Consider the following 27,122-nt stretch of genomic DNA (forward strand, 5'->3'; position numbering starts at 1 on the left):
ATATATATATATAATATATATTTCTCTCTCTCTTTCTCTCTTTCACCAACGCCCCCCTCTTTTGGCGAAGATAAACAACCATCAAACACCCTCATTACAAATACAAGCTATATACTTGATAAAGGAATATGCTTCCATACTATTCGTAAACAAACTGAATTAATAAAAAAAAAAATGAAATTAACCACGATTGCCTGATTAGTACACTTATGATTAAGAATACTTTTTCAGGGAAACGCCCCCAGCACTTGCCCCCAGATTTCATCAGGTTCATCAACGATCGTTATCTCGAAATTTTAGTCACTCCTTGAATTTAGAGTTCACCTGAGGTTCCTACGTCACAGTATAGATTTTAAACGAGATTTCAAGTTACACGTTGTCCCACACTTTAATGCAGGTGTTTTTGATACTCAATTGTTGGTTTGTGTCTAGTCACAATATGATGCATTATATGGTCGGCATTCCTCGTTGTGTACTAGGAGCCAAACGTCACGCTTTGGGGAATGTCTGTTCATCCTGAGTAGATTTTTTTTATTTAAAAAAAATAGTTTTCAGAAAAGAAAACCGAGCTGGTTTGTCTTGCCGGCTGGTATCTTAGGGGTTTTAATTTCAATGCGTCTAAGAATACCAAGGTATTCCGTTCCGTCAACCCCTCTGCGAGTTTTTGCAAGGATTCCGTTTGAATTACATCAGGTTTAATCGAAGCATCGTATATCACGACTTGCAACGTTTCCCTCTCTGCTTACCCAATCCCTCAACAAGACACGTGCCATTCGCTCCATCTTCTCTCTCCTCTTCTCTCCCTCTCACGCACACTTCTTCAGTAAGACTTTTCGTTTCTCTTTAAGCTGTGCTCAGCGTCGCATTCCCTCCCAGAAACCGCACGTCCATTTGCCTCTTAAACGGGTTCCATCAACGCATGAAACTCTCGAATCAAATTATCCACTAAGAGATAACGAGGATCATTAACAATTACATTTCTGACCGTCGCAAACACTTGAAAGATATCCCACAGTATCGGAAAAGAGGGAGACGCTTGCGTGGATTTGCGAACGAAGAGCGCGAACTTCATATCTCCGTTAGATTGTTATTTCAAAGTTCGTTCACTTAGCACATTGCTGTGCAGACGACCATAACATCACCTGTTATCGTTATCGTCTATATCTCAATCGTTCGATCGGGCGGTGCGTTCAACTGCCTTATTTTTACCCAAAAACATGGAATTCTGCAAATCTTAACAAAGGAAGACGCTGTTTCCTTTTGTATTGGAAGACCTCTTCGCTTTCAACGCATTTTTAGGCGTGTGACTATAACATCAAACAGAAATATCACCAGTTTAGAAAGAATCGTTTAAAGAAACTTCTTGTTCGAAATGGAAAATGATACGACCACGGCGGTGATGTGGACCACGGAGAAGGATATGACGGGAATGACGACGAACGCCACGACGCCGATGGCCTCGACCACGGCCTTACCTCTACCACCATTCCTCGATCACGGTCTTTCCATCGTACTCGTATTTGCTTTCATCTTCGGTATCGCTGGCAACGGAGCCGCCATCATGATCTTCGTCAAGTAAGTTAAAGACCTAGAAATTCCTTCCTGTATTAACCTCCCTTGAAATTACGTAATAATTCATTGACATACTCGGATTCCCCTCCAGAAACTGTATGTCAGGTTATAAACACTCAAGTTTATTTTATAAATTATTGTTTTTCTCTTTATAGGGACCTTTGGCATGGTTTTCCATTAGCTTAACTGCTAATGAAGTAGATGATAGATTTTGGAGTTTGATTAAAAGTTTTATCAATGATTTTAACTAACTTATTGTTCAGAACCAATCAAATACAAGGGTTTCAGTAGCTTATAACATCTGTCAGGGAAAATCACTAACCATTTGGTTTCATGAAATGCTCTCGTGTTTTGACGGACAACCCCCGGGTAAGATTTTTGTAGGTTTTATTGGAAACAGGTTTGGCTTTCAAACGATGCATCGGATATGTTTCATTCACATCAACGAAACCGACTCCAAACCGACCGATGGTATGCCATTGGTAATAACGTAATAGATATGATCGATCTAAGATTGGTTCGCCGATGTGACTGTGTACATAAAGAGAACCCGGTCGTGCCACAGTTACATCAACGAAACCGACTCCAATTCGGCCGGTGGTATGTCATTGGTAGTAATGCAATTGCCTTGGTCGATTTTCAATTCGGTTCCGTTGATGTGACTGCAGTATGACAATGGTGAGTTATTGCAATTTCAACGGGGATGGAATGTACAATATAGCGGAAGAGCCGTGGTGTAGTGGTTCTGACTCTCGCCTTGTAAACAGAGGGTCTTGTGTTCGAATCCCATCGCGGTCTTCAAGGCATTAATCCATGCACACTTTGCCACTCTCGAACCAGGTTCTAAATGGGTACCCGGTAGGATGCGAAAGATATTGTATGTTTGAGTTTACCAGCGTCATTATGTGGCTGCGACTCCCCAGGGAGTGAAAATTGTGCTTTTTGTGCTTGACTGAAAAGAATCCATTGACCGGGGTAATAATAATATGCTGTAACACGCTTTGGGCCATTCTGGGAAAAGCGCTTTATAAAAATTGGTTATTATTATTACTATTATTATCATAGTAAATCTATTAAAAATATCTTCAAATCACAATTAACAGGTGTAGAGGGCTTTGTCGAAAGTTGGTAAACATGGACAGCAGATCGTCCTAAGATTCGGAGATGACGGAAAATTGCACATAATTTATATGTAATGTCGTTTGTCCAAAGTCCAGGTCGTTACTGCTGTTTTGATTCACCGATCTTCGACAAAGACTGCTTTGTCATAAAGGGCTTTTGCCAATAGATTCTCTGCGATCTAGAAAACGTCTAGTGGTTGCAAAAACTCCCGCTTAATTCAAATCTGAAACACGTCCAATCCTGATTTTATGGGACACACTGACATTTTCAAAGCATTTGGTTTCAACAGAATTTCTCACAATGATCGCGATTGCACAGTGATGTATTCCCCGAGTGTTCGTTAGAATTTCTCACAATTCTCGTGATTGCATAATAATATATTCTCCGTGTTCACATGGCCTTCATAAAACATATCTAATTGCTCTTCAGTACCAAGTATTTGTATTGCAGACTTAATCATTCTTTTTACATAGATATTGCTGAAAATCCAAGGCATTCACGTTTAAAATAATTAATTCGAGTTTAATCTATATAATTTGCTCTTTAACATTTTTTTTCTAAACATGTGTTTACTTATACTTCATGTGCTTCAAAGAGATTTTTTTCAATTTTAATCTTTATTTATTTCATTTATTTTATTTTATTTTAATATTATTTTTTCGGGGGGGGGGGGGGGGTCTTCAGTGTAGTTCACATCGATGAATGTTCACCATTGGAAAGACTATGTTGGGTCATGATACTAATAGTATCATACAGGTGCATGCCTTACATTATGGTGGCCCTGAAGGGACATCGCAAATAGACCAAATCGCGAAGATTCACGACCGAATTGGCGACGAAATTCACGACGTCATGAATTTCGTCGTCAATATTCAAATTGGCGACGTCGTGAATATTCAAATGGAAGACGAAATTCCAGACGAAATTGGCGACGGCGTTAATTTCGTCGCCAATTTGGTCGTGAATATTCGCGATTTGGTCTATTTGCGATGTCTCTTCAGGGCCACCACATTACGTCACGTACACTCTTGACATGAAATGGTAAAAAAAAATTGGGTGTGTTTCTGTAATAGATGACGAGATAGCAAGACCTTTTTGCCGTAATACGCTGCAAGTTTTTTTGCCGAATCTCTCCTTCAATAATCATGTCGATTATTCGCCAATGGTATGTCGTGAAGATCATTTTTCGGTGAAGTTTGGAAAAAGAAGACATAGAATATTTTATCTTTAAAAATCCCGAAGTTTTATGTGTGTTGTATCCGATATTGTTTCAATTTCATGCTGGATAAAAAAAAACACCCAGAGGAAAACAAATCAAATTCGTGCATATATTTTCAAGATATCTCTGATTGAAAAAAAATTATCATTTATTATAAAAATTTCCTGGCGAGTCAAATTGTAATACATATTACATTATCGCATAAAATTTGAATGTTTTTTTCCGGTCACGATTTTTCATTTTAATAAAGCATTAAATAATTTTCTATTTTTATAATTTTTATTTTTTTTACAAAGTCAAATCGAACGGTTGGCAAACGCCAGACAATTAGACGAAACGGTCTTTAACGGTTTCGCGTTAAAGATTACGATTGTCGCCCTTTTACACATTGTATTGATTTTCTTAATGCAAGGGTCCATTGGACTGAAGACCAAGATTACATCCTTGATGCACAAGAGCCTAGCATCCCTGACTGTAATTTATTCATTTATTTTTTTAATGCAACGCCTTTTGAAATAGAACATGAAGCGTCGATTTGCGACCGCCATATTTACGCAAGAGTTAATATTTGGAAATAAGCTTTACCAAAGCTTCGAAGCTATTCCAGTTCATGTGACAATGAATTAACGAGTTCCTAGATTCGGGAACCCTCAAAATCACTAAATACCAACGTACTAAAAATACTGAAAATACTTTTTTATGGGTCCGTAATAGACGTATTCAGGGGTGGATAAAGGATTTTCCAAGGGGGGGGGGCATTTTGTACAGGAAACTGTAAATTACAGTAAATTGCAAATAATACTATTTCTATATATCAATTATTATACCCCAAACTAATGCAATCACAATTTGGGTTTATATTTCTTCTCTCCCGTCTCATTCTCTCTTCATCTTCCCCCTCCCATCCCCCTATTTTTAGCTGTTCCCCTCTTCTTCTCTCCTCCCCCTCTCCTCCTCCTCCCCCCCCCCTCCGTCCGTCTCTCTTTTGCCTCTCTCTTCCTCTTTGTCCTTCTCATCTCACATTCTCGATAATATGGTCTTTTTTTTCTTTCTTCATCTCTCTCTCTCTGTCTCTTCTTCTCAATCTTCTACTTCTTTCCATGTAACTTCCTTTTTCCTCTTTATATACCCATCTTCCCTTTCCTTCTCTTTACTCCCTCCCCTCCCCCCCCCCCCCCCCCCCCTCCTCTGTCTTCCCCCTTTTATCTCCCTTTCAATATGGTATGGTATCCTTGAACATGTTGAATGTTGTTTTCCTCCTTGATTCACATCCTGAATGCCTTGAAATAGCTTCTCTTCGCTGCTGAGTTTATGATCGGTCAAGAATGGGTCATTGCATGCATGGTCATTCCCGCCTCTGCAAATACGACGTTAAAAGCCTCCTTAATGTTCCAAGGTACTATTTATAGAACAAATTACTTATCTAAATGTCGGCAAATGAGAAGAACCCCATTTTTTTTTTATCAAAACCTGGAAGATGCACTTTAAAATGTGATTAATGCACTCTCAGAATTTGTTTAAACTAACCAATGAGCTGGTTCAATGAACCCACCACAACTATTTGTTTAAAGGTCAAGTCCACTCCAGCAAAATGTTGATTTGAATAAATAGAGAAATATCAAGTTCGCATAACACTGAAAATTTCATCAAAATCGGATGTAAAATAAGAAAGTTATCATGGCATTTTAAAGTTTCGCTTATTTTTCACAAAACAGTGATGTGCGAAACTCAGTGACATGCAAATGAGTTAGTCGATGATGTCCATCACTCACTATTTCTTTTGTTTTTTATTGTTTGAATTATACAAAATTTCATTTTTTTACAGAATTGACCGTAGGGACCGACTTGACTGAACCATATAGTATTAAACACTGCCATAGGGAGGAATTATCACTGTTTCACTTGACAACAAGGAGAGATATATAATATTTCGTATTTCTTTTGATAAAATACAAAAGAAATAGTGAGTGGATGACGTCAACAGTCTCCTTATTTGCATTCCGACCAGGATGTGCATACAAGTGTTATGTGAAATCAAGCGAAATTTAGATATCTCATAACTTTCTTATTTTACATCCGATTTTGATGAGATTTTCAATGTTATGCTTGTTGAATTTTTCTCTTTTTTATTCGAATAAATTTTTTGTTGGGGTGGACTTGTCCTTTTAAAAAAAACAAATCCTAAATGCATTGTGATTTTTAAAGCCAATTATTTATTTAGGCTGGTTGAAAAAATCTGAGAGTGAAGGTTAAGGTCATTATTCGTTTCTGGCGGGTGATTCATCATGGCATTTTAGCAATCTCTTCGCAGGCTCTTTCTATGACGCAGAAAATATTTTGTCAAAAGTTCTTTATAAAGGAGCAGTCTTTGTCGAAAATCGGTGAATCAAAACAGCAGTATCGTCCTTGGCTCTGGAAAAAAGACATATTCGGAATTTTTTGTTCGGTCCTATTCTTAAGACGCTGTGCTGCCCCGATCCACCAACTTTCGACAATGACCTCTGGTCTGTCCATTCTTTGATTCTGAACGTTGCAGAAAGGTTCCGCGAAGTGGAGGCTAAAAATACAAAAATCTGAAAATTAAGATGTCCTTAAGTAACGAAGTTTTTATATTTATTTGGTCCGAATGCCAATTCGTCCAATTGCCAACTCGTCTACAATCATTTGATCTACCATCAGTTCGTCAAATATCCACATGGTCCAATTACCATTTCATACACTCGCCATCTCGTCTAATAACCAGTTGGTCCAATAATCATTTAGTCCACATGCCATTTGGTCTAATTGGACTAAGTGATGATTGTGCAACATGAATGAAAATGAAATAGATATTAGACGAACTGGTTATGAGACGAAATGTTATAGACGAATTTGTGATTATACGAAATAACGAGTAAACCAACTGGTTGGTAGACTAAATGTGAATGGACGAAATGACATTAGACTAAATGAAGGTAGACCATGTGATGAGTGGACGAGTTGGCAATTTTCTGTTACGAATGAATTTACGCGTGACTGGTGACCCCTTGTTCCAGTTGAGCGAAACAGCTTTATGGAGCACCCACCAGGGGCCCGTTGTATAAAACTGGTTGTGAGGAAAAATTTGCGATAACAGTTAAAAGCTACTGAAATCCTTCAATCTGATTGGCTGATAGTAAACTTGTCACAGAAATTGTGCATTAACAAGTCTTTATGGAACGGGTCCATGAACAATCAGAGATCCTGTATTTGCTTCAAGAAATGCTGATCAGTCTGAAGGTTTATTTTCAATTGGTCTTATGCCAATTCGTCCAATTACCAACTCGTCTACTATCATTTGGTCTGTCATCAGTTCGTCCAATATCCACATGGTCTAATTGCCATTTCGTCAACTCACCATTTCGTCTAATAACCAGTTCGTCCAACATCCATTTAGTCCATATACCATTTAGTCTAATTGGACTAAGTATTAATGTGGCAAATGAATGAATATAAAATGTTTTTTTATGAATGGGACGAAATAGTCATAGACGAACTGGAGATTAGACGAGGTGATGATTGGAACAAATGGACGTGTGTGTGTGTGTGTGTGTATTTGAGTTTTGTCAGACGTGTATCAATCAGATATGATTATTTGCGTCTGGGACCGACCTTTAACGTCACCATCCGAAAGACGTGACCGGGGCTCGAACCTCGACCCTCTGCATCAATTTGTAACTTCCCCACAGCTGGATTACAGGCGCACGCCACAACGCCCAGTTGACGGAATGACATCAGACTAAATGAAGGTAGACCATGTGGCGAATTGACGAGTTGGCAGTATATAGACGAATTGGCAAATTACCGGTCTGATCTTGGTTACGTCACGTCTGTGTGGATGAAGGAAGAGAAATACCAATGCCATAAACTCTCTCGTCACTTATCCTCCTACTTGTCATCTTTTTATTTTCCCCCCCCCCCCCTTTACCTTAATTAATTCCCCTACTTTCGCCAGACTAGCAGCTGCCCTTTTACGTGTACAATGTAACACCAATCAAGCTAGCTCGTTGATTTCATATATGAACAGATGAATGCGGACTAAATTGTAGAGGTCCCTTGCCCTACCATAAATATACGTTGAGTAATCAGTGAAATCGAAATCGCATTCGTACTTCGAGAAAAATTAAGAAATAAAAAGGGAGATATCATTTCGTATGGGGCCTAACTTTTTAATCATAATGATAACCATGTTATGCAACTGAGACCCCCCCCCCCCCCTCCCCTCCATCAAAGCTGACTTTCTTCGCTCGCAAACACAATTCAAGAGATGATGAATTGAATTGAATTGAATTTATTAGAACTTCACTGGCAATTGCCAATATTTTGCTCAAAACAAGAAGTACAAAATGATACAAACAAATATACAATGCAAGGAATATGAGCAAATAAACAAAAAAAAAATAGTATTTCGTCAAAAAAAGAGAAGCAACTTACATATACAAATATACACAATAAACATAGGAATCGTTCGCATAGATATTTTGACAATGAATATAGAGACTGATGTCAAAAGAGTGAGATAAAAGTAACTCGGATCCCAGGAAGATTGTTTGATTAAGGTCATCGTAACACGTTTTCACGCTTGGTCGCGTTGAGGCGGATCGTCCCCAAATCGCAGCCACAAATTGACACCTAATGCACATAGCCTATGATACTTTTGCTTGACAAATTATGTTAATTACTATGCCCGCGAACGCTACCTTCGTGACACTGCTTCTCACCACATGCCTCGCATTAAAATCCCAGTGATGCCTAAAAAAAAAACATCCAAAGGGATTTCCTTAAATAGTATCAAGTATCACCATCTATTTTGCTCCAGAATTTCTGAAACAAACTCTTTTATTGACGTGCATGTATGCATCTTTTTTTCCAGAGCTACCTATACCCGTGGGGCTTGTAAGAATTGCTTCTCAATCACCTGCTTACGCATTAACAGTCCGGGGAACTCTGTTTCTTAAAGGGAATTCAACCCAAATCAAACGTTGTTTTTAGAAAAAAATATAAAAGCCAGAAAAATGGATAGAAAAAGATTGAGCAATAAACAGTGAGAAAGTTATGGATTTTTAAAAGGTGTACAAAAGGGTAATCCCTATATGGGGACTTCAAATTGGTCGCGTTGGTAATGTCATATGTTGTGAGGCAAAGATACCCTTCCAATAAATATACTGAAATAGGCTACATTAAGTGGCTAAAATGTCATTTCCTTCCAAAAAAATGTTTCTTTATTTTTTTCTCTCTCTTACACAGCATTTTATGAACAAGGTTTTATTCCCCTTTAAACTTTGTTCTTAAATTTTAGTTATTTTTCTTTTGAAACATCATGTGCATGATATTTGCGACTCTTGATTCGCAGTGACGGGGACCGGGAAAAAATGGAAGCAAAGTAGAAAAAAAAAGCCTCTGGAGAGGCAGATAAGAAAATATCGTCTGTATGAAAGAAATAGAGATAATAAAAAAAATGTTAGATTATCCATGAGTTTGGGCAGCCCTCCTTACTACCGCCAACGGGTTTCAGACTCCGTTCGCATTGGAGCAGCAAAACGGAAATGAATATTTCAAATCAATAAAAATCAATGAAGACTATCATTTTGAGCGGTTCTGAAAACATACATTACATATGATATTCACTTCAATCTACAAAATGTGCGAGGCATGCAAGCAGCCGGGCCTGCGGGATAATTATAAGATGCACAAAAAATACCCTAAAGTGACTGGTTAACATTGGTTTGACTTTTAAAAAGTCTGAGTCAGAAGGTCACACTTGTCTTCTGTGTCTTTGATATGTTACAAACATGAAGCCCTGAAAAAATTGCGTTCGAAAATCATTATTTAGTGCTTCAAAAATTAAAATATAAAGTGACCGGAAACACCATAATAATTTCATCCCATACAGTTATGTGTACCATTTAGGCATATATAAGCCTTTTTACGAAATCGGGGTTTGCCTTGTAGTTTTTAGCTTTTCATTCTCAATAATGGTTGTTCGGGGTTTTTAGTTCTAACACATACACTTGTACACATGTTTCATCTTGGTTTGAGAATTTTTTAAATCGGCTGCTCACAAAGTTAAACAATACCTTTAATTCGTGGAGGCCTACTGGTTGCCTCGGCTGTGATCATGTATAAATAGTATAATAATTGCAGCAGAGTTAATTAACGGATTTGCATTATGAATCATATGACATATGACATAACTATTAAACATATACATTCCAAAGCAACCGGATTAAAATGTATATAAAATCTCTATCCATCAAATTCATTTTTTAAAATTCTATTACCAATATTCATTGAATCTAGATCAAGTTTAGTTCTTCATGACTTATTTCAATAATCTTAAATTTTCATACACTATTGCATCAACAATTGTAAATTGTATATAAGGCTGCTATGTGCATTTTTTTGTAGAAATGAATAAAAGAAAAAGAACCCAATATACAGTTACGAACAGAAATAATTATTTCATAATTTTAAATTGGACCTTACAACCCCATTTTTACTCTCCCTTTTCCCTTTATATATTTCTTTCTGTCTCACTCTCTCTTTTCTTCCCTCTTCCTTTCCTCCTCTCTCGTTCATTCCCCCCTCTCTATCATCTCATTTCCCCTTGCATTTAAAACTAAATTCATGTACACACATGGTATATTGATCTGAGCTTGAAGCTGTAGGCACTTCGATAATAAAAGTAATTTCTATATAAAACACATTAAAGCAATTTCCTGTCTTTTTTCTTGCTTTTCCATTGCTTATTTCAAATTATTAACTTTTCTGTAGTCGGTACCACTTTGAAATACAATAGCGTTTTTGTTTTGTTTTTAATTTTTCATTCGCCCTATGAAAAGAATAGAAAGAAAGTAAACACAAGTAAAATTAGAACACAATGACAGATGCTCTCATAAGAAGATTGAACTACAAATAGATACAAAGACAGAAATGATGATTGAAGAGTTATTTTTTAGGTTTCGAAGTCTAAATCCTCGTTTTCTGCTGGAGTTCATTCAGTCTATTGGGGTTTTTTGCTCAACAACGTACAGACGATTCACGAACAAAATAAATGTATTGAAAATGCCCGTCGAATGACACAGAACAGGGGCCCGTTGCAGAAAGAGTTGCGATCAATCGCAACTCTGAAAATCATGCGCAACTTGATATTCAACCAATCAACAGCGCGCATTTGGGACTTGCGATTGATTTTTTGACTTGCGTTTAAACGCAACTCTTTCTGCAACGGGCCCCAGGGGCCTGAAGGAAGGATCTCTTCGTCGAAAATTGAGAAACCGGAACCGCAGATACGTGTCAAAGTTGGCGAAGATTTGAAAATGTTGTTTTTTCCATAATCAAAGACTGAAGGCTGGTTTGATTCACAATTTTCGACAAAGACTTCGTTGTTGTTGTTGTTAACCATGACCGCATACATTCGTAATTCCGAAGCTTCGTAATCCGAAGGTTCGTATTTCCGAAGGTTCGTAATTCCGAAGGTTCGTAATTCCGAAGGTTCGTAATTCCGAAGGTTCGTCAATCCGAAAACGAAATAAGGTTCGTAATTCCGAAGGTTCGTCAATCCGAAAACGAAATAAGGTTCGTAATTCCGAAGGTTCGTTAATCCGAAAACGAAATAAGGTTCGTAATTCCGAAGGTTCGTTAATCCGAAAACAAAATGAGGTTCGTAATTCCGAAGGTTCGTCAATCCGAAAACGAAATAAGGTTCGTTAATTTGAAAATTAAATAAGGTTCGTATTTCCGAAAATGAAAAATTATTCATTTTGGTAACAAAAACGGTGTTGTCATTACAAGATTACACGATATTATGCAATGACGATCGATGATACATGCATGTGTTGTGGCCAAAAGCATGTATTTCATTAAGAATAGGCGCCCTGATCAAGCATAGGCTAATTTCGATTTATCTGAGCAATTGCTGCCTAAGCAAATGGTTTAAAGATGCAGGGGATCAAGTGTGTTGGTCGCGTGCGAGTAACCTCTAGATAATAGGATTTGTATTGGAGGGGATGTCATTTTTAATAAAAGCTTCTGCTGGTAATAAAAATAATACTATAATAATGATCCTTGTGAGATGATGAAAGCGCGAATCGCAATCTCAAACTAGTAGACATTCATGTAACAAGACGTGAACTTAAACATTCTGAACAGTTTTTTAATCGTGAGAAAGATGTGTATCTTTCTAAAGAAATTATTAACTCGAGGGTGAGCTGTAATTTGTTTATATACTGACCAGTTTTAAGGACTGCATTTAGTGACTCATGAATAGAATATATATCTCACGAACTAAATAATGAGAGCGCGAACCGCAAGCTTAAAATTTGTGATATTCCACCTGAAAACTGGACATTTTATATTTTTTTGTAACCAGGAATAGAATGAGTTCCTCAATAAACAATACTTGATGCGAGCGAGAAACGTGAGCCAAAACTTTCCGATTTCCAACCTGAAAACTGGATATTCTAAGCATTCTTGTAAAAAAATAATAGCTGGGAGAACAGTTTTCAGAACTTAAGTGGCTTCCCTGGGTAAATAATATCTATATCATTATTATCATTCTAGGCCTACATGAAATTTCCAAAAGTTTGAGCACGTGATTCGATCGCAACATCCCACCAGGATGCCCTTTTAACAGTAATTGACCAAAAAGGCGAATTTTACATCTTCAGATTTGATTTCTTTCCCCCAAAACCGCTTGCTCGCTACGCTCGCAGAAATGAAACGTAAATATTTAATTTATCAATCAGTGATCACTTAAATTTTTTGCTCAATTCAATTACTACAAAACACACAACCTCTTTACACAGATAATAAACTCATGGTGAAAATATACGTTTGCACCAAATTGCCCCTATTGGCCCCTTTTTTTGCTTTGCCCCCCCCCCCAAGGAAAATATATTCCGCCGCCACTGGTTGAAACACGCATCTTCTTCATGGCTAACTGCAAAAAGTTCTTTAAATGTCCCCTTTAGATCAGGTCAGAGCTTATATATTTAAAATTTCTGTTTGCGATCTTGCTCGCAATTATTATCTAAAGTTAGTTACATAGGCATTTCGTTTTGAAGATCACAAACATATTGCCCATCATATAAAAAAAATATATAGCTCGCGCTCGCATTATTTAAAAAGGGTTTATCATGTTATTACATATTTACTTTATTTTATAAGTATAAAGCTAATTATTGACTGTTAGGACTACCCTTTCAAAGAAACAAAGAAAAATCAATTTTTAAGCTGCCGATCGAGGAAAATGTGGCTGAAAAAAATATTGCCCCCCCTCCTATTTGACGAAAGTTGGATCCGCCGGGAGGGAGGCATGGGTACTTGCACCCCCAAAATGAAATAAAAAACAGGGAAATGAATATTTTCCAAAATGGGAAAGTTCCTTTTTAAAAAATAACTATGCCGTTTTTCGTGTTTTTTCGAATTAAAATATCTCTTTTTAAAGTATACAAGTTAAGTTTCAGGCTGGAATATTGCACATTTACAGCTTGCGCTTCGCCCTTCTCATTCGATTGGTGAAATATGCTTCCTAAAGAGGCCACTAATTGCTTTTCTTTAACATGTTCCTTTTCCTTGTCAGTTATGTTTAAGCTGCGTTTTGCGCTCGTGTTAATTCTTTAGTTAGATGCACATCTTTTTTAATGACAGCAGAAATCTGCTCGGATTTTTAAAAAATAATTTTCATTTTTTATTGAAATACCCTAGAGTTCTAGCTGTGATTCACGCTCGCAACACCTCGCAATTATGCCATTTTAAGATTAATTGACCCCCATAACATTTTACAACTTCACCTTTGAATTTGTTTTACCAAGCCGCTCGCTCATTACACTCTCTCCCAAAAAATAAAGCCTAAATATACGTTTTGCCATAATAAGAAATCACTTCAAAAAAGTTTTTTCTCTACTTAATCACTATCAAACACACAATGACTTCAAGCAGATGATAATCTTAAGGGGAAAATATCACCAAAGTGTCCATTTTGACGTATGAGTTTCATTTTTTGGTTTTACCCCCCAAACGAAAATTCGTTCGGCCGCCCTTGCCTTCCCATCCTCATAACGATTGAACGGCAACATTGTCCCCCGCCCCCCATCCCCCTTGCCTCTGCTTTCCCGGTTTTCATTTTTCGGATTAACGAACCTTATTTTGTTTTCGGATAAACGAACCTTATTTAGTTTTCGGAACAACGAACCTTATTTCGTTTTCGGATTAACGAACCTTCGGAACAACGAACCTTATTTCGTTTTCGGATTAACGAACCTTCGGAACAACGAACCTTATTTCGTTTTCGGATTATCGAACCTTCGGAACAACGAACCTTATTTCGTTTTCGGATTATCGAACCTTCGGAATAACGAACCGTCGGAATAACGCCACAAATGTTCGGATTAACGAACCCTTTTTCGTTTTCGGATTAACGAACATCGAGGTATAGGCAATTTACGTGTTTCGGAATTACGAACCTTCGGAATAAAGAACCTTCGGAATTACGAAGTGTAACCGTCATGACAGGCACTTGACAAAAATATTTTCTCTGTTTTTTTAATCATTCGTACTTTGTTGAGAGAAGGAAAACTTCCTTTTTCGATTTATTTCCAATTCGTCTGATTCGTCCATTTGCCAACTCGTCTACTATCATTTGGTCTACCATCAGTTCGTCCACTATATCCACATGGTCTAATTGCCAATTCGTGCACTCACCATTTCGTCTAATAACCATTTGGTCCAGTAGCCATTTAGTCCATATACCATTGGTCCAATTGGACTAAGTGTTGATTGTGCAACATGAATGAAAATGAAATAGATATTAGACCAACTGGTTATGAGACGAAATGGTCATAGACGAAATGGTGATCAGACGAAGTGATCATTGGACCAAATGGTTGCCAGACGAAATGTTGATGGACGGAATGGCATTAAAATAAATGAAAGTAGACCATGTGAGGAGTTGGCAGTAGACGAATTGGCAATTTACCCTTTTGTCAGCCTATGATCGATGCAATGTTCGTCCCCCTGCGGAGTATGACTTCCAAACATTCAACCCACCTGGGCTCGTGTCTATTTCCATCGTACATAGAGGAATCACAAATGAAGGATAGGTAAAGGAATATCACTTAGGTGGCTAACGTGGTCAATTTAGATGATTTCATGGAAGGGAACTCTTGCAGAACATGCAGAAAGGATTCATGTGGATTTATCATGCGTTGGTAATGGATCATTTATGAATCCGTGAGAAATCTTAACTTGCGTATACAATTCATATGTCGTGTAAGCTTCAATTCAATTGAACTTTTGATTTCTCTCATTGCCATTTCATGCATTTTTCGCATAAAGTATACAAATCAGTAATACAAAACGAAGAATAGGAATACAGTATCTAAATTATGTGTATGGAAGAAGGCATTAAACCCAGAAATCAGGGGCTTTTTTCTCGACACATCTGTAAAACTATATAACTATTAAACAATGATTAAAAAAGAGGGGCTAAGAGAAGGGAAAGGATGATATGAGTACAGAGAAGAAGAAAACGGTAGCGAGGCGAGCAAGTAGAAGAAGAGCCATTATGGATAGTATGATATAAAAATGTATAAACATGATTGAAGTAAAGCAGACATATAGATCAGTATGAATCAATGAAACGATGGTCGTGATGATGAGAATGTGGATGATGATGAGGATGATGTTCGTGGTGAGGATGTTGATGAGGAGGAGTAGGAGGAGGATGAGGATGATGATAGTGATAATGGTGATGATGTTGATGATGATGCTGACGACGATGATGATATTGATGGTAATGAGGAGGGTGAGGATGAGGATGCTGATGATGACGACGATGATGATATTGACGATGATAATGAGGAGAGTGGTGATGATGGTGTTGGAGATGATAATGATGATACTGATTAGGATGAGGAGGAGGACCGTAATGTGAAGAAAAACGAACTTAATGCATGCGGTGAACAGTGGAAAGTGGCCTGGAATGGGTCTCGGCATAATTATGCTATAGCAAACTGGGGCGGCGGTAGCCCCGCTATTTTTAAGTTGAAGTTAAAAAAAAAGACTTAAAAAGAAAGCTATTAAAAAGAAGAGGCATGTAATAGAACTGCTGACTCTTGTTTTTTTTTCATTGAGGACAATCGCGTCATCTTTGGGTCTTCTTGCTCCAATAACAAAGACTCCGACACAGTCCGTGCTAATTTAGTAGTATTATTACGCCTCACACCCTTTGTAAATATTTGTATTTATAGTTGTGGAACAAAATCCTTTCTTTCTGTTTGTAAGCATTAGTTAGTTTCGGTCGACTTTTTTAGTATTTTTTTACATACATGTATGTATTTTATATTTCCAAAGGTGAGACAACGGCTCAAGTATTTGCTTATATCGTAACACCAATGCATATCTGCCACTTTCGTATAATCAGTTATGTAAATGATCATAATTATTCATCTTTTTATGTAGAATTAAATGTATTTACTTTTGTGATGGTCACACTGTGTACATTGTTATGACATGCAGAAACAAATAAATAAATGAATGAATGAATAAATATATATATCAATAAATGAATGAATGAATAAATAAATGAATAAATATATTTATGAATAAATAAATGAATAAATAAATAATAATGAATACATAAATGAGTAGATGTATAGATGGATAACTAAATAAATAAATAGATAAAAAATCAATCAACTAATTAATTTCATCGGTGAAGTAACGTGTGCACTTCCCTGATTGGCACTTCAGGTCAACGAGTACCACGTCCACATCGCAGACAATCGAAAACTCGTTATTACCGCTCTAAAGTTAGTCACTGTTTGCCCATATAGTTGTTAGATGATTGGCACGTGTCATGGCGAGAATCTGACCTCCGCACAGTCGAGCATAATTATATTTTTAACAGGCGTGTCTTCTTATTTAGGTCAAATATTAGGATGAAATCCTTTAAAACTATTGTATGATGAAATTCAGATTGTTATTTTTAAGAAAACACTTTCAAACTTTATGATAATATGTATACTGATGATGATACTAGTGATAGGGATGATGTTGATGATGATAATAATAATAATAATAATAACACTTATTTACCCAGGGTAGCCACTCTCAGCTGTAAGCTGTTCTTCCAGCGGGCCCTGTATAACATAATATGTTTCAATACTCCTCTCCATTTCCATTCGTCGAGCGCCTGACAAGAAGGCAGAAGGTCCCATTTTTAAGTCTTTGGGATGACTCGGCCGGGGATCGAACCCACAACCTCCGTCCATGAGGGGGCGCTCTACCACTGAGCCAACATGTCCGGTAATGTCCGGTGATGATGTCGATGATGATGATAATGATGATAATGATGATGATAATTATGATGCATGATGATGATGAAGATGATGATAATGATGATGATGACGATGACGATAATTATGATAAATATAATAATAATAACAATAGTAATAATGATAATAAATAACGATGATAATAACACTACTACTACTACTACTAGTACTACAAGTTTATATCATCCAGCCAAATTGCATGATTTCAGATCCTTTAACTGCTATTCCAAGATTTGAGATGGGGACCTCACCAATCGGGCTAGCGATTTGTTGTCGGAACTAGGTATGGTACGTTAGAAACAAATCAAACACTTAAAGGACAAGTCCACCCAAACAAAAAGTTGATTTGAATAAAAAGAGAAAAATCCAAAAAGCATAACACTGAAAATTTCATCAAAATCGGATGTAAAATAAGAAAGTTATGCCATTTTAAAATTTCGCTTGATTTCACAATACAGTTCTATTCACATCCTGGTCGGTATGCAAATGAGGAGACTGATGACGTCATCCACTCACTATTTCTTTTGTATTTTATTATATGAAAAATGAAATATTCTAATTTTCTCCTCATTGTCAAGAGAAACAATGATTAATTCCTCCCTGAACATGTGTAGATAGCATTGTTTTATACTATATGGTTCAGTCAAGTTGGTCCTTATTGTCATATCTGTAAAAAAAAATTGTATAATTCAAACAATAAAAAACAAAAGAAATAGTGAGTAATGGACATCATCGACTGACTCACCTTATTGTGCATATCACAGTTTTGTGAAAAATAAGTAAAACTTGTCAAATTCCATAACTTTCTTATTTTACATCCGAGTTTGATGAAATTTTCAGCGTATACTTGTTTGATTTCTCTTTATTTATTCAAATCAACATTTCACTGGAGTGGACTTGGCCTTTAAAAATTCAATCAGACTTCCTCAGCTGCCATAACACCGCTGTTCCAGATCATCAAATAAATTTCTTCAATTACATTAACATAATGACAGGTTCCAAACATACAGTTCGATGGAAGTCGAGAGTATTAACATTTTGGTAGAATATACCAAATTGTTGCATTGAAATCATGTAAGCGCCTATTACGACAATATCGATCATATATTTTATTGATAGATAATTATGATAGCACGAATAAACAATGGATTTTACGGAATTATTCCTGGACCGAAAACACCATCATTTTGTAGCACAAAAGGTTCCGTCCGGGATATTTCACTTTTAATTCAAAGGAAACGCGGCTATTTGATTTAATGTGCATTATCTACTCTTCTATCCGGATCTGCTTTTTTCTAAAGATTTAGCAAAATTTGTTTTTGTTCTTAGTACTTTTGCCTTCCTCCGGGTGTTATTGTGCCTCAATTAAGGTCGAAAATGAGGTCCGAAACCTTAAACTTTATGAGCTTTTAAGTTCGAGATGGTTATTAACGTATTGCTTTCCTGTATACATCCGGAACGCTTGTTTAGCAAACTAATACCCCCATCTCACTAGATGGCGATTCCGCTGCGATCGTCAAAAATCGACAAAGCGTGGTATATATCGTAGCTTGAACGTGGCTTGATCTTTTCAATCTTCTCCGTCGTACCTTGATCTTTTCTGAAGCGGCAAGGATCGCCACCATCTTCCTGGTCGCCACAAAATTTTGAACATGTTCAAAACTTACGTAGCGAGATCGCGAGGTGCTAAAGCGCATCATAATCGAGTCAAGAGCGTATTACAAACGACATATTCGTAGCTGTAACGAAGCTCCAACGCACAAAGCGTAGTAGAAGCGCATTAAAAGCGGCACCGATCGCCCGTGTTTTTCAGGCCCGTTCCCAAGACATTTCTGCTACGCTGCTTCCGTTTACGAGGCGACTGCCTTGCGCTCGACACGCTTTACACCGTTTCCACCACGACGCTTTCCCTTTGGGTGGCAGGTGGCACACGTTCTCAGCCCGGCAGGCATTCGTGTTGCGCTTTTGCTGCGCCGCTGATGACTGGCCAGCGATTGAGCAGCGACCGTCTGCGCTGCTATGAAACACAACGTGCCGATGGTCATGATGGTAGCGGATTATCACATTTTCAACAGATTACGAGGCGACACCATGACGTTTTCAAATATACTTCCCAGAAAAAGGACCAAAAAGGGAAGCTGCCCAATCTGTTATGCCGGCGATCCAAGAGTAAGCGAACAAGAGGTTATGGTGGTGGTAGAGGAGGAGGAGAAAGAGGAGGAGGAGGTATAGTAGGAGGATGAAAATCTAACTGCTGAGCCAGCTTGAAAGAGAGAAAAAAAAGACGCTCGCATGTCTTGATGACGAAATGGGTTACCTCCGCAAAAATATAAAATTGAATATGTTTTAAAAATAGAATGAATTCTAACTACAGTGACAGTAAACAACTAATATCAAAATTTTAATGATTCGATCACTGATGTATTGATTGGGAAAGCACACTTTATGGGGATTCTGGCATTGTGCCCCCCCCCCCCCCCCCCCCCTTATGAGTGCTCTCACATCAGTAGACTACTTCTTGAAAGCAAATTTGAAAGGAATTTACCTAACAATTTTGAGTGACAAACTTTTGTGGAAAAAAATAAACAAAATATAAAACATTTTTATGCTCTTTTATGAAATTCTGGATGCATCCCTCATATTAACTATTAGGCTCATCGACATCTTTTGAGTGAAATTTTAATATATATTGTATATTATGACTTAAGTGACAGCCAGGATCGGACCCAGTATCTTTTTGGCCTCCTCCTACTGTCCTCGTATCACTATCAGGTCCTCGTATTCAACTTCTAATTGAAGTTGTTGTATAATGCTAAGATGTATAAGTCCAACCAAATTCTGGACATCCATCTTGGTCGGAGGTTGGCAATCGACTGAAAAATGTCTCATGTGCCGCGATCAATATGCCGATTGCTTGAAATCGTTTCAAGAGCCCATCATGAACGTAACACAATCGTTCCATTCGTAGCACCACCGCACCGAGGTCCTAATTAGCGTATGGGCCTCGTTGTACAGTCGCTCTGATCGCAGAAGCAGCGCATCACATCTGCCTCAAATCGTGGCAAGAGAGTGGCAGCGTCGTACTACCAGCGTATTACCATCGCCTTCAGCGCAGGTCCGTCGCAGTGAAGTTGTAGTGCAATCGCCTCGCAGGCTAAAAATAGAATTCGAGGACGATTCTGCTACGCTTTGCGGGATTTAGACAGATCGCCATGGTCGCCATGGTCGCCATGATCGCCATCCTAGTGAGATGGGGGCCTAAAGGTTTTCCGGGGAATAAAGGCGTATACGTTGATTGTCGATTTGTATATTGATTGATTGATTGATTCAGTAGCGGACCGTGACCCGGAGGAGACAAAGCATTGGGGGGGGGGGGCCACTGCATTGTGTGTGAACAATGCCGTGCCCCCCCAATGCTTTGTCTCCTCGGGGTCACGGTCCGCCACTGGATTGATTGATTGATTGATTGATCGATCGATCGATCGATCGATCGATTGATTGGTTCCATTTATTTTATTTCGATTAAAAGATATTTACAAAGTATAACACACGATAGTCACATAACATGCAATATACAAATACATGAAAATATGAAATGAAAAATGACAACTTAAAAAAGGGCCGTGGGTAAAAGTTCCTTCAAATACATCTACTTCATTATGTTACAAGCATATAAGCAGATTTGTTAAATTTTCTTTTAGGTGTCGATTTCTTGTGATGATTGTTGTCTGAGTCCTGGAGAGGGAGCGAATCGACCGAGCCGGGGGTACTCTTTTAAAAGAAATTGACATGCGAAAATCGCATTTTAAAGCATACTAAAATAGTCCACTTCCACTAGTAAAAGCCTTTAGGCCTAATAATCAATATCGGCATTTTCTTTGTAGAAAAAAAATATAGTAGTGAGATCTGTCGCGATGATTAACGAAAAGCAATTTTCTGTTTAACGTTTGCATTTTCATTAGTTATTAAGTTTGTTATACAAAATACAATGTTTCATTTTCTCATCACCTCTCTCTTCTCTCGCAATTTCACAAGTTCTTACATCACATTTTCTTTCTTGTAACTTCGCTCTGCTACGTGTTATCTTATGTGTTCTTTCTTCCTCATCCGTCAAATATATCCTTACCAGTGGCGTACCTAGCATTTTCCACAAATAAAGGATTTCGTGCCAGAAAAAAAATTAACAAGCAAAAAAAAAAAAAAAAAGGTCTTCAAGTTCAAAGGAGCGGGCCATGGATCAGTTGTGACTCGTCAGGGAGGGGGGGGGGGGGGGGGGGTTAGGGCGCAGGGATACGTCCCTTGCATGGGTTGTGACTCGTCATGGGGGCAGTCTGCCCCCTCTGCCCCCCCCCCGTAGACCATAAATAGTTAAAAGTAGGGTAAGGTAAGTAATTTATGATCGATTTAATCGAAGAGCATTATGGGTTTTGATAACAAAGAAAGAGAGAGGAGAAAGGGTAAAGATAAAACAGTAACTTCTCAATTAAAATGAAAGAAATAAATACGTCAAAATAAGGGAGACGAGTATCATGTTTATCCTAAAGTGGGGAAATTAGGAAAGGGATCTCGAGTCTAAGTGCCAAATAGAGAATTCGCATGTATTATGGAAGGTGTTCTTGAAGTTTAAGATGTTTTTTTTAATGTGTGAACTTTGTTTTATGTTTAAGGCCTTAGTGGATACCAAATTCAGGCAGATAACAGTTTTGTGGAGGGGCCATCATTATGGTCACGATGTACTGCAGCCAACCCAGGTGAGGAAAATGGCGGGGTAAAGAGCTAGTCTGCTGTGCAAACCCTTCACTCGAGTTAAGGGTCTGATGTGCAGCCTACTCATGCCTTGTGTACTGAAGGCCCTCTCGCTCAGAATTGAATTGAGACAACAAGTTTTGTATGTGTTAGTCTTTGCGTGGAGACACACCTTGTTGATCAAAGTTTCAATCCGGGTCTGTGCCTGCAGACTAGAGTAAATTGGGACCTGGCAGATATTTATACCTTCAAATGTAAAGAGCGCAACGGCATCATTTTTTTTTTTGGGGGGGTGCTCTGGTAGGAACGACATTGTCTTACAGGTCAAGTCCACTTCATAAAAATGTTGAATTGAATCAATAGAGAAAAGTCAACAAGTATAACGCTGAAAATGCCATCAAAATCGTATGTAAAATAAGGAAGTTATGACATTTTAAAATTTACATTCATTTCTTTGTCCAAAAAACTAATATTCACAACTCAGTGACATGCAAATGAGACAGTCGATGATGTCCCTCAATTGCTATTTCATTTGTTTTGTTTTGTTTTTTGTTTATTGCCTGAATTACAAAATATGGATAAGGATTTATTTCAAGTTTTACAGATTTGAAAATAAAGACCAACTTGAATTAATTAACCATAAATTGTTAAAACAATGGTAATTCCACAAGATCGGGAGGAATAAAACAATTCAATTCAATTTTATTTATTTCATTTTCAACAGAAGAACAAAGTAATGAGGTCAAAATAGTTACATACAGACAAAATAAATTCAGGCATGTACAGTAGATGATACTTATCTATAAGTAGAAGTAAAACAAAACATAGTATATATATAAGCAAAATATCATAACCATTATAAAATAAAATTCTGAGAATTTTTTTTTTATAAATAATCATGTCACAAATACAAAAGAAGCAGTGAGTGAGTGATGTCATCAGGTCCGACATTTGCATACAGACCAGGATGTGCATTTAGCTGTTTTGTGAAATCAAGCGAACCTCAAAATGTCAAAGCTTTCTTATTTTACATCCGATTTTGATTATTTTTTTCAGTTATGCTTGTTTGATTTTTCTCTTTTAATTCAACATGTTCAAATCAACATTTCGTTGGGGTGGACTTGTCCTTTAATTATGTGACACACGATCTTAAGTTTATAATGAAACTTCAAGACAATGTAGAGATTAAATTTCAAATTCTGAGCAGCCCAACTGCAACATTTTACGGATCGAAAGTGAATGACTACGAGGGATTAAAAAACACATCGAAGCGTAAGGGTTTAGCTCGTAATCATGACAACAGACACGCGATAGCCTCTGATTCCTCGATCAAGGGGCCAGTTTCAAAAAGAGTTACAACTGTTGTAATTGTTGTAACTACCATGGTATGCTTGATTATGATTGGCCGCTGAGCCCCGTTACCATGGTAGTTGCCAAAATGGCAACGTTACAACAATTGAAACTCTTTATGAAACCATGGTCCATGATGAAACGGGTCCCTGATGATAGATTTCCTATCCTATTTGATCATGGCATCTTCACACATCATGTCACCCCCCCCCCCTTCTAGGCACTGGAAAAGGTCGACATCTCAGTCTATGTAGGTGTTGATAGCTCTCGGAGAATATTACAGTGTATTGCCCCCAAAATAGTTCGCGGTATATATTTCAGTCTATTACCCGTTTCTTCGAGCGTCCTATGACTTATCTTTCCAGATATGTAGAATGTTAACAAGAGTTGCAATCTGTACCCACGTGGTTTTTATTTTTGTTTAATTTTTAAAGGGGTAATTTTATTAAGATATGACAAATGACGAAGATATTTGATTTTAAAGTTTGTAATACTTTTTTTATACTTTGTAAACGCAGTTATCGTGCACGTCGTCATGAATACTCATTAGGTGGGTCGATGTCATGTCTCCACTCTCCCCTTTTCATACATGAATCATAAATATTTCGTATTTTCATTTGTATGTTATGTGCGTGTATGATATATCCCTTAATGTTAGTTGCAGCAATGAAAATCAAATGTAAAACTCAGTTGTTCTTGTCAATCCATTTTGTAAAAAAAATGTTCTTGGAGGACAAAATTATGATAACATGATTTCATGTAATAAAATACAAAAGAACAATACAGTGGGGATATGACAACATCAGTTTGCTCACTGAATATTCATGAAGACATCATGCATAGAACTGCTTTATCGGAATAAAGGTAATCTTTAAAATGTAATTACTTTGTTATTCCTTGTCTGACTTTGATCAATTTTTCAGTGTTTTGTTTGTCTGATTGTTTTTTCTTTATCTCTTCAAATCATTATTTTTAGCCTGGGCGGGTACCTCCTTTAACTCCATTTGAAGGGCACTTATGCCCATGCTTGACAGATACAGAATGCCACAAGACAACATTATGAAGAGCTCACTTCACGAAACGCACGCTCTTGCAGAAATTGAATAATTGAAAAGCATGCCCGATAAGGGTTAAAGGGTGCACTCCTCTAAGTTATACAGTATTTGGTTATAGGCATATTCCACGACACAGATCACGACATGTTTTTTTTTCTTTTTTTCCATCAAACGCAATCCAATCAGCTATTTTGCTCATCTCTCAGATAAACAGTTATGATCTTTACATGTAGAACCACAGAAGAGTGATATTACCCGGAGTATTTTGTTAGGTTAAAGCTAAATGATAGTATTGCAGTAAAACACTAATTTCGTGAAAAAGTCTGTAAAACCACGGTTAAGTATGACTACATCATCGTGGGTCTAGATCTGGTACAGTTAAAAACTGAATTTTGTGAAATCATAAAATCTAAGCTGAAATACGATCACACTGAATATCGCCAACACAGATAGGCAAACATGGGACAGTGTATTATTATTGCTGGAATAAAGACCCGACGGAAGTGACCGAATCCGCGCTTATTTTGCATATTTCTCAGCAATTACACAATTTCTTCCAGAATCCTTTGGCACATATTTTTTATTCATACAAACAGACACTTGGGTGGTCATTGTAAAAAGTCATTTTTAAATCGTTACCAGAACTGGAATTTATCTTTAAAGGTCATTGATCTATGTACTATCTTGGATAACAGTTCGTTGCACTGCATACAAATATGGAGGTTTTGCTCCACGACGCACGACGAATTCAAGAACATAGAGAATCTGGGGGGCGTTTCATCAATATTTTCGTCCGACAAGTTGTCAGATCTGACAACTTTCCTGGATTCTGATTGGTTGAGAAGCACTGTTACTATAGTAACTGTCGGAAAAAACGTCCGACACGTCATTCATGAAACGCTCCCCGGTTGTCAAATGCCCTTCATGACAAAGAAGAACCAAGAAGTCTTTGTCGAAAATAGGTGATTCAAAACAGCGGTTTGGTCTTGAACAAACGACATATTCGATTTGTTTCGTCAGCTCCGACCGAAACCTAGGACAAAACTGTTCCGGTCCACCAATTTTCGACAAAGACCTCCAGTTTTTGTCATTTTACTCGCATTTGAAAATACATTTACTGTGTTATTGAATCCGTTTTGAGTCCTGGAGGACCCCCCCCCATCGTTCCAAATGGCACCCTAATCGTATATCATTTAGCGCTATAATACCACAAACACATTTGCATTCGTATATCCTAATTAAAAAAAATATGTATACACCCAGGAGTAATTGTACTCGTATTTTTTTGCTTTGTCTGAGTTTTACTCCAGATATTACAGTTTAGGTGACATTTTTTTCAAGGAATATCGTCCTTTTTGTTTGTGTAAATAGATTAGATCGTTTCCGATGTGGACGGTGAAGCAAACAATCGAATTTTGGTGACAGCGGTTGAGACAAGCTATTTCTTCCTTGACGATATGAACGTAGATGCTACTTTTCCTCAGCTTCGCTATATCGGAATTGTCTGAATGATGGCTTGGCCCATAATTTTTGCCAACGGTGTATTTGCTGATCTTCATTTGCTTAATATCCAGTCGTATGCGTTGACATGGTTCACTTATTAATAAAGAGATAAACAATAAAAAATTTGAATGATAAAACTTTTTCTCTGTATGATTTTCTTTTGATTGTGGCGAGTTTTTATTTGCTAATGACGAAAAAAATTCAGATTAACAAACAAGCGAACGAGTCTGATAGTATAGCATTAACTATTTAAGATGACATATGCCTACTTTGAATTTCTCACAAAAGTGTATAACTTCAATGTAGGCAAGGGCGGATCCAGGATTTTCCAAAAGGGGCACAATTTTCCCGAGGAAACATTTGACAAGCAAAAAAAAAAGGTTTTCAACCAAATATAATGACATTTCGTCACCAAAAAAAAATTGGCAAGCAAAAGAAAAAAGTATTCACTTTTAAGGGGGGTATATTTCTGTTTTTAACGGCATTTTTACATACAAATTTTAAAGGTGTCTCTCAAAGGGGGCACGGGCCAGCTTTGCCCCCCCCCCCCGGATCCGCCAGTGCTTCAAGGTATGCTCTTACACAAAATCATCTGAGGTAATTCTGTTTTTTTTTACTGTGTGCTTCTTAAATCTATAATTGTGTTGTATATAATATTATGTCTTGAAACATCTGTGACTAGTTTTTGGTGTGTTTATCATAAAATGTGTAATTGTGAAAATCAATAAATCACAAAAATTAAAAAAACAAAAAATTAAGGTAAATATACGTATATGACACTCCCGAGTATAAAGTAAACATAAAAAATATTCTTTTTTGATTAAAAAATCTCTCTTCGCAAGGGCAAGTAATAATTATCTAACCCTTCGTGGTTGTTTTTCGAGTAGCGCCTCAAGGGCCACTTTTATTGAGATTATTGATATAACATGAAATGATAATGAGAATTTAATGCAAAGATTTGTCCTCCATTCCATCATTACCTGGCTACAATTTTCAACTTAAATCCTATTAAGAACCTTATTAACATTTATCTGGTTAAAGCAGGTTGATTACAAATCGAGACTTCTCAACTCGGCACTCCCTCTCTCTCTTATTCTCTTTGTCTTTCTTTCTCTTAATTTAATTTCTTTCTTCCATCACATTCCGTCTCACTTTCTTTGTTGTGTGGAGGAGGAGCCGTGCATGGACAGGTATAGTGGT

General features: G+C 37.4%; 1 protein-coding gene across 1 annotated transcript in view; it reads left to right on the forward strand.

The window, feature by feature from the left end:
- Window positions 1-438: 438 nt before the first annotated feature.
- LOC121405600 (rhodopsin-like) overlaps window positions 439-27,122 on the forward strand; it is a 41,545-nt gene continuing 14,861 nt past the window's right edge. The window contains exon 1 of the mRNA XM_041596529.1: window positions 439-1,575. Coding sequence (XP_041452463.1) covers window positions 1,373-1,575 — 203 coding nt within the window. The 5' untranslated portion in view covers window positions 439-1,372. The remainder of the gene's footprint in view (window positions 1,576-27,122) is intronic.

The sequence above is a fragment of the Lytechinus variegatus genome, chromosome 18 (assembly GCF_018143015.1).
Source record: "Lytechinus variegatus isolate NC3 chromosome 18, Lvar_3.0, whole genome shotgun sequence".
Classification (NCBI taxonomy): Eukaryota; Metazoa; Echinodermata; class Echinoidea; order Temnopleuroida; family Toxopneustidae; genus Lytechinus; species Lytechinus variegatus.